The sequence below is a fragment of the Ylistrum balloti genome, unplaced genomic scaffold, assembly GCF_031769215.1.
Source record: "Ylistrum balloti isolate Yb309-2 unplaced genomic scaffold, AGI_CSIRO_Ybal_v1 Utg370522, whole genome shotgun sequence".
Lineage (NCBI taxonomy): Eukaryota > Metazoa > Mollusca > Bivalvia > Pectinida > Pectinidae > Ylistrum > Ylistrum balloti.
Genome location: NW_026782334.1, coordinates 443,110 through 456,043, shown reverse-complemented (window position 1 = coordinate 456,043; position 12,934 = coordinate 443,110). Strand labels below are relative to the sequence as shown.

Sequence of the window (12,934 nt, the reverse complement as noted above, 5' to 3'; positions counted from 1 at the left end):
AACCTGTAGAGTAAAAAATTAATGAAAACGAACAGGAAACGGTTAGAAAAATAGCATGACAACAACAATGTCAATTTAATTTCGATACATAAATCACACGAATAATATCAGGACAGCACTGTCCCAGAGCAACGGTGTCATTTTTCGTCTAAAATGTTCTCCACATTATACATTCATAAGCATTGAGATCATGTTAAATCGATTTCGGATAAGCCGTTATTATAACGCATTTCCGCATATTGCCCTCAGTCGTTAATGAAGCTGAACGTCATTAACAAAATTGTTCATTCTAAATAATTAAGATCGTCTTGAAATTAAAGATATCTTGAAAAGACTTAACGACTTTCTATATAATTAAATACGTGACAAAACGTACCGTCATTTCGCATAGAACATTTCTCGTAAACCATTTACATATCGTGTGGGCTTTCCATAATACTGTTCTACACGATCACCATTATAACACAGAAGCTTACACGAAATTGTGGTGCACATCAAGTCTTCTGGAACTTAAACCAGTGAGAAGGAGATGTTATAAAGTAGCGTTTATCCCGTGTTTGTGATGTTTTCATATGAACTATGATAAATATTTTGACAAAACGGGAGCTTTTATAGCCGTCTGGTGGACTGATCAACCGGTTAGGAAGGATTATATATATCATCTGTGTAGCCGCCAAAGATTCTCGACATAACAAAACTCGCATAGTCCTGACTTCTGTTTTATTTTTTCATTATTCAATCTGGAGTCCTTTCACTTGTAAAATGTGCGAAGTGGAAGTCTTAAGTGGCTTCTTATGCAATATGACAGGCTTGAAATAATTGAAATTAGTTTTTTCTGAATAGAAATAGTTTTGATACGTCCCGATAAAAATTTCAAAATTTCATCTATCATTTTCGTCATTTCAATAGCATTTTAGACCGTGGAACGTTCAACATGTACAGTTGCCTCCCATTGTAGACTTTCTGTTGCATACCCGGATGTTCCCGCCATGTGCAAAGATTCAAAATGGCGGACACGAGGGCAACATTCGTGTCTCACAAAATCAACAAAATTCGGTGGCGACAACAGCAAAAGCAGTCTCTTCAAGAATCAGACATTTTCGCAAGTGGAAGTTGGGATGATGAAGTACGAATACTAATCTAACACATTAGTTATCCCTTATTCATGGCCGACATTCGCATTTCGTTGACATGTCTGAAACCGGTTTGAGACATTGGTGATGAGGCTTCTTTCGTTTTCTGGTTTGCTTTAAGTGTTACGGTGTAGTTTTGATTATCCGAATATCTTAATAATTTGGATGCATTCAAGTTAATGAAAGAGCCGAAAACTGCCTACTATACTTTGAATTTATCTCTGAAAACTATGCAGTGCAAGCTTCGAAAGATCCTCGGTACATCAGTTTCGGACCCCTACTGTAGTGGACATAAAAGTCATGAAAATTACAGCTAATTAGCTATGCAACGTCAATCAATTACAACCAAATAATTGTATAGAAGTATGAAAATGCGTTCATTAGCCAGAGTTCATACGATAAAATGTATTAGTAAAGTGTCCGTATTACCAAAAAAACTACTGGATACAAACCATAAGCATCATGGAATGTCACTCGTCATAAGGAGAGTTAAAGTATTTCACTCAGTACCAATGATGAGAACTTGGTTATGATAAAAGGTCTGTTGTCAGAATTCCTCGTTAAAAGATGAAATTTAGTGACTCATACATTTATATTTGTATGATTTACAACAGTACAATGCTGGTAAATGATACATCAACTGAAAGATCAAATGTTTCTACTAATTTAGATAAATTAAAGTTTCTAAGCCATTTACGGTTATTAAGTAAATGAGTCCACTGATTTTTTTCCTGCAACTTCAGTTTTTGGCAAATTTTGAAGAGGATTTTATTTTAACAAATGTCACTATTAGTAACTATTTCAATGCTTCAGAAAGGAATCAAATTTAGGACCCTAGCTTACTAGTCTTACTCATAAATATTGTGGCCAGTATGTATCATGGTTAATTAAACTTATTAAAAAATAAAATTGTAAGACTGGTAGCCATTTCAAAAATTTGTCTTTGAAAAAAAAAGTCTTGTAATATCAAATCTGCAACACACAATTATTATTTTTTTCAATGAATGAATTGGATTGTTGTCTGACATGACTTCAGAGACTTTTTATCAGCTTAATAAGTACATTGAAGGTGTAGCACAAGGTTCTTAAAGGTGTATATGAACCAAATTGAAATCAAATGTGAACAGAAGTATTTTATGTATTCTGTGACAAGTAATTTGGCCAACATGTTGACAGTACCTCAATAAAGTATTGGACATTTAGACATTTTATGTATTTTCAGATAAATATTCTGTATAAATGATGAAATATACGTTGGTATAATCAGAATATCAAGTTAAAGGGCATTTCTAGCCAGTTATGTGTTGTAGAACTAGACCACACTCTATATGGAAAAGTGAACTTAACTTGCACTGTTTGGTGGTGGTGATGTTTAGTAATTTGGCAGGGACTAAGCACCTACATCATTTACATGTATTGATCCGTGAAATATTATTGAAAAAAACTCATTTGTCCCAATTCACCTCTATTTCACTAGATGAGTTTTTGTTTGTTTAACACAGTATGTTTTTATTTTTTTTCCAGAAAAATAAGGTGTGTCTATGGAAGGTTGAAAGACAGAAGGCCCTGGGTGGGATGATGGATGATGGAGGAGGGACAGGCTATGTGGAAAGTGACCCAGTTATCTTATGTGAGGCTCCTCATAGGGGAGATGTTACTGGATTAGAGGTCAGTAATATAGCAATCTGTGCATGACCTTTTAATGTTGTTGAAACATGGGGGGGGGGGGGGGAGTTAGCATTTCATGTATGAAATTTCTCACTCGGTAATGAAATATCAAGGTTTCCAGATTATAAGCTGCACCTTTTTTCCTCATGAGTTGAGCATGGGGCTTATATCTGGATGAAAAAAAAAAAACAAGAAGCATACCAGTCCACCAGTACAAGACATTACTGAGTACCTGTTTGTCTTGTGTTTGTGACTGCAACAGTTTATCTAGAAGCATCATTTACAATCAGATACAGTATGATTTGAAGATTGAAATAAAAATAACATTCTCGTGGATTTAAATTAATCATTCCTTTTAATATGAATCACAGTGATATTTGCTTGTTTTTTACGGTTACTTGGAAGTTGAGCGGAAGTTTACAATAGCCTTTTGCATCCTTGGATCGATAGGTAATTCGGATAAATGTCAAATTCTAGAATGACCGCCATGCTTGTTTATGATATAAATGGCTTCGTATAACTTAGAAGAAGTAAATGGGACTATAAGAATTTGTTCAGCATGCAATGATCTGCATTAGTATTTAACAGTACAGACACCAATAGAGAGAATGCTTAGTAAACCATAGGTAAGGTCAGGCCCTATATCTGTGCATGGAGAATCTGGAGGCACCCCAAGCCAAACAAGTTTGATATTTGCTATTTTACTTTTTTTTTTTTTAAATACATCAATAGAATAAAACATTATTTGAGTATAACTCATCAGCAAACTTTATTCAAGGTTTCACTGACGATCTTGATAAATTGCCTTCTGTTGTATCAGGGTTATCCATAAGAGCCGGTCGCCGGCCAATTTGACCAACTACTTTGATCATTTGGCCACCTACACCAATCCAGTTCCGTAATAATGTTCCATACACGACTACACGTACACAGCAGGCCAGCCTCCTACTTTCACTACACAGCCTACTACTAACAAAATTATGGAAAACCCTGGTTGTATGTTATCAACAAACTTTGGTCAATGCAACGGTCACCATTTCATAGGAAATGGTGTGGCTTATATTCCAGTGCAGATTTTAATAGGATCAAATAAAAAAAAATTGGTAAAAGATCAGCTCTGCGGCTTATAACCCGGAAAATACAGTACTGGGGCTCTCCTACTAAATGCAAAGTGTATTTAGAGTTACATTTCGGAAGAAAGGAATGATTTGGGGGGGTGGGGGGAATCAGAATTGATGGTGTTGTATTCTTATTACTTTGACTTGGCCCATTACAACCCAACACATTACAATAAAACCCAACATACATTTCAAAAGTAGTTCCCGTTCAAATTTTTCAGAATGAGATGATGTGGGCAGCATATGTATTTATCCGTTGGTACAAGAAGAAGTAAGACAGGAATGTCGTCTTTTTTGTTTCAGGCTATTGATAAAAACTTTTTTCAGAAATTGTTGCAAAAGTATCTATGTTTCAAATAGATTGTCATATTTGTTTCCTACAAGTTACAAAACTCATCACAATTTTTTTTATTATTCAATGACATGAATATAAAGTATGCTCTCTATAATATTATTAGATGGAGTGTTTTTCTGGTTTTCAGTACATGGGTCAAGATCATATTGTTGCTTCTTCTTCAACGGGAACCATTACTATTTATAGACATCATACAAACTCACAGGTAAGTAACCATAAAAATGATGTAGTATGGTATAAGAAATAGCCATAGATTGCAATGTATGGTAAAATAGTTTATAGACAGAGCATTTGATTTGTCCGCATCTGACCTTTTAAAAACTGATTATTGACAAAAATTTTCTTTCTAATTTGTGAACTAGCTTTCATTCTCTTGTGCATTGGTATGTAAGTGTACCATGTTAACTTTTCAACTGAAAAATCCTGGGATGAATTTGAAGTTTTATGGAGTTTCACATAGTAGTTTCCACTATTTAAAACCCAGTAAGGATATTGTACACATCATAAAACTTTATTAAAGGTGTGAATATAGTACTTATCAATATCTATGATCAGTGTTTAGTGATTTCTACAAAATAAAATTCTTGGCTTGTTTGAAATTTCACGTTTTAGATACAATATTACCAAGTATACTGAAAAATATTGGAATTCATAACTAGTACTTTCTACTAAAGCCTATTTCAACTATCTGATAGTTACACTTTTTGTTTTCAGACCCTGGGTGTGTCCCAGCAGTGGGAAAAAGTTCATCATCATTATGGACAGTTGTGTCCTTGTACGTGTTTGGCCATCCGTGATGATGTGATAGTGTCTTCAGGAGAGGATGGGCGTGTCAATATAATACAAGTTGGACACAAAATGCCAAATAGAGTTATAGGTACATATATGAAAACAATGAATCCTTTATTTTAAATGTATGATTTGGTAATAGATGATGAATGTGCTATACATATGCTTTTTAATATAGTCAGAATTTGGCTCTCATTAGTTGGTTTTTCTCCTTCCCTTATTAATTTTGTCTAGACTTTTACTGGTGAAGTGTTTAGGTCATCTGACCCAAAGGGTCAAGATGACCTATAGCCATCGTGCTTCGTCCGTCGTCGTCCGCCGTGCGTAAACTTTTCATTCAAACAACTTCTTCTCAAATACTAGAAGGTCTAGGGGGCTAATACTTGGCACAGAGCATACTGGCATGGAGCTCTACCAACTTTGTTCAAATGAATGACCTTGACCCACTTTAAAGGTCACAGGGGTCAAATATCTTGTATCTAATGTCAGATGACCGTTAAGGCCCATGGGCCTCTTGTTTGTGGAACCCTGTGGTTGAGATGAAGGATAAGGTGTCATAAACGTTGTATAAGGTCCAATCAACACTTCAGAAATATTACATGAACAATGTCAAGCATTGAGATGCAAAAAAAAAAACACTAAAGAAAAATTTCAAAACAGATATCCTTTCCCTTTCTGTTGAAATATCTTGATGCCAACCCTCAGTGATTTTTGCGACTCAGATATTCAAGTTCTAGACTCATACTTTCGCTTTGGGACTCTCTCAAATTTTTTTTCATAAAAATTTGGGAATTGTGGTTCTGGACTCGCCTTTAAAAATCCTACAAAAAATACTGAAACATTGCATGAAGATTATAATTCTTGGGAATTGACAAAGTGGTCAAATACTCCGCTAGCCTGTTGTTTATCAATAGACAATAGACAGTCTTTTGAAGGCACCAAACAAGTTTTAAATTTTACTTATTTTAAATGACCAGAATAATTTCTTCAAAAATACTTAAACTAAAGGAAAATTTGTGGCTTATTCATTTATTTACTTCATAAAATGTTCCACTGATGATCTTGATGGATTGTCTTGCGTTGTCAGCTATATATCAATTACCTTAATTCAGCATAGTGGTCACCATATCGTAAGGAAAGGATGCAGCTAATATGTGGTTCCCATAACAAAACAAATTATGAAAAAATGTCTCTGCAGCCTATATACTTGTGTGATTTATAAGTTGGGAAAAATGCTGTGTAATGTAATGGAGTTCAATAATGTTTAAAAGATGAGCTGGGTTTGACCAGTATTATATTCAGTGATGAGAATTAGTTTCTGGGTCATTTTGGAAGGTGTAGATCATTTTATTGTGTTATCTGTTACAGATAAAGCAGACAGCTGTACTGTTAACAGTATTACCTTCCTTAAGCAGACAGAATTCATCACAGTCAATTCTACAGGACAGCTCAAGATATTTGATCTAAGGACAAATTCTGATGAACCAACACAAACTCTTTCTGTGTAAGTATAAAAAATCAGATAAGTAATATTAAATGTGTAATTTATTGTAAAATAATTACACAATGAATTTTAATACCCAATTTCAAGGCCTTGTTTTGCCTTCACAAATTCAAATAACTTCTAAGCAAAGATACTAGAATGGCTTATATATAATGGATTTGTGTTTGCAAACTGCTCCATAAATTTGGTCTGATGAAGAGACATGTTTTCACTTTGGGAACAATGGGATATGAATTGAAATATGTTTACACATATAAATTTATAAATTATGTACATATTTTATTAAAAACAATGTTTTTCATTGAATCAAAAATGGAATCATTTCATTTAAAAATATGAATATTGGTATTATAATTTTGCATCATTACACCTTTCATTTAATTACTGTGTTTCTAACTTTTCTGAATAATCTCTGTTCCAGAACGGGAGAACTAACACCACTACAATGTATAGACAAGCACCCCAGTCAGACTCACATTGTTGCAACAGGTGGTCAAGATGGTGTTCTTGGAATGTGGGACCTGAGACATGACAAGTTCCCAGTGTCCCTGATGGAGGCACACTCTGGGACAGGTACTGTTGCACAAAGTGTTTGAATTACAGTGTAATGCTTTGTAAGCAAATATTACATTAAAAAATATTGTATTAGATTTTATAGTGAAATGCTGGAAAGTTCCATTGCTTTTATGTCATAACTATTGACATATCTTTCGGATACTTTCAACTTCAACATCCACACAAAAATAAACAATCCAACTTCTTGAGAATATCATATGTACTATTTTGCATAGGATGATCAAGATCTTTCGGCAAACAATTTCATATACAAGAAATTGTTCTTCAACCTTGATCAATGATCTTGCTGACATATCAATTGTAAGATTATTGTTTTTGAAGAAGTGTTGACAAATAAGGACAGAATGTTACTTTGACCTTTATGCTACCTTCGTCATGCAGAAATATGAAAATGTTTCCAGGGTATAAGTCCTGTTCTATATTGTAAAGATTCATTTTTTTGGAAATTTCATGTATATGACTTAAACTAAAATAAGATCACTTATACCTTTACCTTTGACCTGCGACCTTCCTCAAACAAAACCATTTCTAGAGCATATCTGCTCTATAAATTTCAAATAGAAACACAGTTTATTGGATGAGATATCTTAGAAAGACTGCTGTATACCTTACATGGATTACTATTGCTTATATTTTTGATATTTTGATTATGATCATCGTTTTTACTGATAAATGAAGATATATGGCTTGAATACATATACCAGGCATATTGAAACAATTATGATGATTACTGTTTTTTGTAGTGTGGGAGGTGAGGTTCCACCCATCTGCACCTGACCACTTGTTCACCTGTTCAGAGGATGGCTGTGTGTGGCACTGGGATGGCTCACAAGTTAATGCCACACCTGTTGGCATGATGACAGGCATCAACCAGATAACAGGTACAGGTATGTTGTATCTGCTACACAAGAGGGCACTTCTAATTTGATAACCTTTTTACGTGCTTTGATTAGTCACATGTGTTACATGTTAAACATATATATTTCATTAAAATTTTTAAGCATTGGGTCTCAGAGGAATGTGCCCTACTTTTATCAGATGACAATTTTTGGAATAACTCAGAAGAATTCTTTTGGAAAAAGAGATCTTACGAAACATTCTCATCCTCCAATTATGAGGTAGCTAATAGTCATACTTGAACTAACCCTGAACATGTGTGCCATTCCATTACTCTGAAATTCAGAAATTCCAAAAAGAAAGCCGAAAATCTTGGTTTCAGATTTTTTGTTTTTGTAAACAATTATTTAAAAAAATTGATATACCACTGAAATCTTTGTTTGTAAAATTTAATATAGTTGATAAATCTTAGGTTAAAGCTGTTAGAACATTTGTGTTGTATCATAAAGCAGTACTTATTATGTGCACAGGTGCAGGATCAGGAGGAGGCAATTTATCAACACCCAGACAGTTCCAGTATGGTGGCAGTGCGGTCACCACTGGTCTTTCAAACCCATGGCTGGCCACTGACATTGCTAAAAACAAAATTGAGATCACCTCATTACTTGATCAAAAATCACTGCCCATAAACACTATAGATGTGGCAGGACATACCCTGCTCTGTGGCACAGACGGAGAGACAATATTCACAATGAATCTTGGCAGTCTTCGGTAACCTCACGTGTGATTAGAGTCCAGATGGGTTGATTCATATGAGAAATTCCGGTGTAGAAGATATGAATGTAGCTGATAGTAAAAGAGAAAGTGGGCATGGAAGAGGTGAAAGGAAGATCTGGAAGCAGAAAAAGTACCAGAACTCATTTGGTGCCAGTCTTTGTTTGATGCAAACTTGTGGGAGAATTGTTTTTTCCTTCAAGAGATTAGACAGTGGTGCACTCTGATCATTAACTTTGAATTATGATGCTATTTTATCTAGGTACCTGTAATATCATTACATTATATATTGTTAGTAAATGTTACATCTAATGTAAATTCAAGGAGTTTTGAATATTTGCCAGGTTGTGCAATCCCTCTAGCTCAACTTTCAGGGCTAGTGAAGTCAATTTATGGATGTGACCAAGTCATTAGTGGTTTTAATTTTATAGTGCCCACATTCAAGTTTTATGAAAAATAAATTGATGAAATGAAAACACTGTCCTCTTTGAAAGATTCTGTAATAAATGAAGCAATTGGACACAAATGCAGCAAGCAGTTTCTTCAGTTTTTGGTTTAGACAAAATTACTTGCTTTAAATTAAAACCTGTTTGGTGCTTCTTCCTCCTATAATTTAATACTAATTATATGGATGTGTGTGTTATATTTTACAACACTGATGAGATATAACCAGCTGATTTAGCGGGTAGATATAATGACATAATCACATCATTATTTGTTTTTCAGTGCAGTTTTCTGCTTTGCTTACTTGAGCAGATTTTCATTCCATCATACAGTGAATAATCAGTAAGGTTCAAGGTGAAAGTAATTACTTGGAAATTTTATCATCAGCTTTAGTAATAGGAGCATGTAGAATTTTGTATCGGTGAAAACAAAACAAATGGACATGTTGGCATTTGTAGCCCTTTGCCTAGCAATCATCTATGCAGGAATCCTGTGCAATTGTGAAATTAAAGTAAATAAATAGTTTGTGATGATTAATTGAATTGACCACAGTTCTAATTGCAAACATGTTTTTCTAGGTGGTTATCAGATAGGCTCTATCAATTCCATGTATGCGTTCAGTTATGAGTTCCTCAGACACTGATTAGTAGGAACTTCCATTATCAGTTGTTGTCAAGCATTGATTGTAATGTTTTACTTTGTTTGAATAAGCGATTATGTGCAATATGATAATTTTTTCATAACATTGATAGCCACATGTTTTAATGATTTGTTTACTGGTGAAAAGTAAAAGATGAATTATTTCTGCTTTTCCAGTTTTGGCTGCGATAAAATATCTCTGAAAGCAAAAATGTAACAGGGAATTATTTCAGTATTATTTTTTTTCTTTTAAATACAATATTCTTCACAATTATAACATTAGTTGAGGTACAGTACTTGCCTTTATTATAGGATAAAATTAGTGGAAATACATAAGTCAATCAAAAAATTTCTGCTAGAATTCAGTCTGTCTGAAAACAAGTGCAATATAGTCTGTTTTAAAACGATGTTGATATCATTTCAGTCATAACTACATTGACTAAAGCTGTTGAAATTTGAAAAATGAAATTATTTTTCTATACTGATATTGTTAGAAACCAGAAAATACTGCACTATAGCTTTTGTTCTCACACTTTTTTTTAATTCAAAGTCAAATATATATTAACTGCAAACCCACAAATGTAAACTGTCTTTATGAGGCTTATTTCCAAGTTTTTCGAAGCAAACTATCAGTGCCATTATGAAATTAGATTGGGTGCCATTTTGAATTGAGCCTTTCTTACTAGCATACATGTTGTAATAATTATATATCAGTTTTTGTTTTTTGTAAAATATTAAGAACTTTTTTAAAAGTGAACATTGATTAAATGTGTTTGCCTAAACCTAACCAAAGAATTAGATCTTGATGTAGTTAACAGAAAGTCATTGATACTTTTACCTATGATTTGTGTTGATTTGGGTTCAGAGTTTGAAGAATTTGTAAGAAAAAAATAACTATATTTGACATATCATGTTTTGGTTAAGATGAATATTTCCTGTTAAATTAAAGCTTGAGAAAGTGGAGGGCACTATATCAATTTTCAGCAACATAACCAACCATCCTGATAAATCTTACATTGGCAAATGTTGAATAAATAATATTTCTCCTTGTTTATCTGCTTTACCATGGCCACTTCTATCACATGTTTCTATCTCTGGAATGAGGATTAATGTTTAAATTGTGATGTTAAGTCTCCAAATATTGATTGATTTACTATTCAATGCCATATTGCATTTTACAATGATTGGAATATTCAAACTTTAAAAAAGCACCTTTGAAGTTTGCTAGCTCTTTTGTCGATTTAAGTTTGATAGTTCGTCCATCTTTTTAAGGTAGCTATTTTCTATGCTGATTGAAGTTTGATAGTTCTTCTATCAATTTAATTTTGCTAGTTCTCCATCGATTTGTGTTTGACAGTTCCTCCGTCTGTTTAAGGTAGCTATTTTCTCTGCTGATTGAAGTTCGGTAGTTCCTCCATTGATTGAAATTAGCTAGATCTTACATCAATTGAAGTTAGCTAGATCTTACATCAATTGAAGTTAGCTAGTACCTTTGCTGATTGAATTTAACTATTTCTTCCTTTGTTTAATGTTAGCTAGTTCCTCTGTCGGTCAATGTTAGCTTGTTCCTTCATCAATTGAAGTTTGATAGTTTCTCAATCGATAATGCATGTATTTCTGCATCCCTCACTAACTTCAAGACAGGTTTAGCTTTGTGATGGAAACAACAAGGTTACCCTTTACACTGTCAAATAATTGCAAACTTAATTAGCCATGGCATCTGTACTTTTAAGAAATACTCTATAATTGTTCAGTTTTACATTGCAAATATTTGTGGTTTCCCTGGTCTGGACTAGTGTACAGGATTTAATTTTGCACATGTCTATAGTTGGTATCAATATGTAAAAGTATCTAACATACATTTCCTGAGATTTGAATTTGCAGTAAAATTGTTAGGTATTTTGTTTTAATGACTATGATTACAACAAAATTACTGATACATTGTATACAATAGTAACTAAGCTAATCTGAAGTCAGTTATACAGTACTTCTGTTTTTGTTTCACAATATTCACCATAACCAAACAGTTATCCTGTAATAAATTTTATTTGTTGTCCCGTATCAATTTCCAGACTTGTTGATTGTATGGTCTTGTGATATCTTCATGAGAAGACCAAAGTATCGGAACAGATAAATCAAGAATTAAAAAAGTGGTAATACCATTCATTACCAAAGTATTTTAATACAGAAATTATTGCCCTTCCTAATTCTAGATGTGTGGCATAATCCCACAAAATTTGAGGGATTAAGATCTCAGCAAACCGTTTCCTAATCAAACTTCTTAAAGCACGGATTATTGTAATGCTTGCCACTAGGATGATTTGAACATTGACTGGTTACAATGTATTGTTTATGGAAGTTGTTATATTGTGTATGTTTAGTAAGATATTTTTGTACTTTTCTGTGATGTGATGTGATGACTGACAAGAACCTGGACTTGTGTGTAAGTGTATGAGAACGGCAGTGTTTGTGAGTATGACTAGAAATACATTTAAAATCACAATGTCAGGTATAATTATTGTGTATGAAGTATAGCTGTGCAACTACATGAGACTGGAAAGTTGTGCTGTAAATACAAGCATTTGAAATTGTTTGTAAAGTCTTTGTTGTTTTTCAGTGTTTCTTGAAGTTTTCATTTGCCTGTCAAATGTTATGGCATCGTCTATCCATACGTCCATCATAATTATGCAGAATTCCATTCCCAAAGTTTTCCAACAGTCTATTTCAAACTTGGTAGACTTAGTTACCATGACAAGAAGTTTCCCTGTACATAAGTTTGATTTGACTTTTGGAGGAGTGTTTTTTCCTTGTACCATTTTTCAGCCAACCATCTTCAGCTGTGGGGCTGTTCAAATTACCCTGCCTCCATAATCTTTCCTTGCCAAGTTGAAGCAATTCTTGTTTCAGCTATTTCCTGACTGAATGGAAGGAACTTTCTCAAAATGGTCACTTTGTATTACTACAATGGTCATATTTTCATTGCCATTTCTTGATGGATCTTTATCAAATTTCGTACATACCCTAGGCTACCTTTGGTCACTTGTGCCCCATGATTTTGGGACTGTCACAAAAGTTGCTGACAGTGAATGTCATCAAA

General features: G+C 33.7%; 1 protein-coding gene across 2 annotated transcripts; it reads left to right on the top strand.

Annotated features, from left to right (window-relative positions):
* Window positions 1-1,006: 1,006 nt before the first annotated feature.
* On the top strand, window positions 1,007-12,430 carry LOC132555877 (nucleoporin Nup43-like). 2 transcript variants are annotated; one of them, XM_060220243.1, is made up of 8 exons: window positions 1,007-1,126; window positions 2,658-2,801; window positions 4,402-4,479; window positions 4,989-5,151; window positions 6,432-6,567; window positions 6,989-7,140; window positions 7,887-8,024; window positions 8,511-12,430. In XM_060220243.1, the coding sequence occupies exons 1-8, from the start codon at window positions 1,007-1,009 to the stop codon at window positions 8,753-8,755; spliced, it is 1,176 nt and encodes a 391-aa protein (XP_060076226.1). In that variant the 3' UTR covers window positions 8,756-12,430. The 2 variants fall into 2 exon arrangements, with proteins under 2 accessions (XP_060076226.1, XP_060076225.1); XM_060220242.1 differs by having other exon boundaries at window positions 7,887-8,030.
* The last annotated feature ends 504 nt before the right edge of the window (window positions 12,431-12,934 follow it).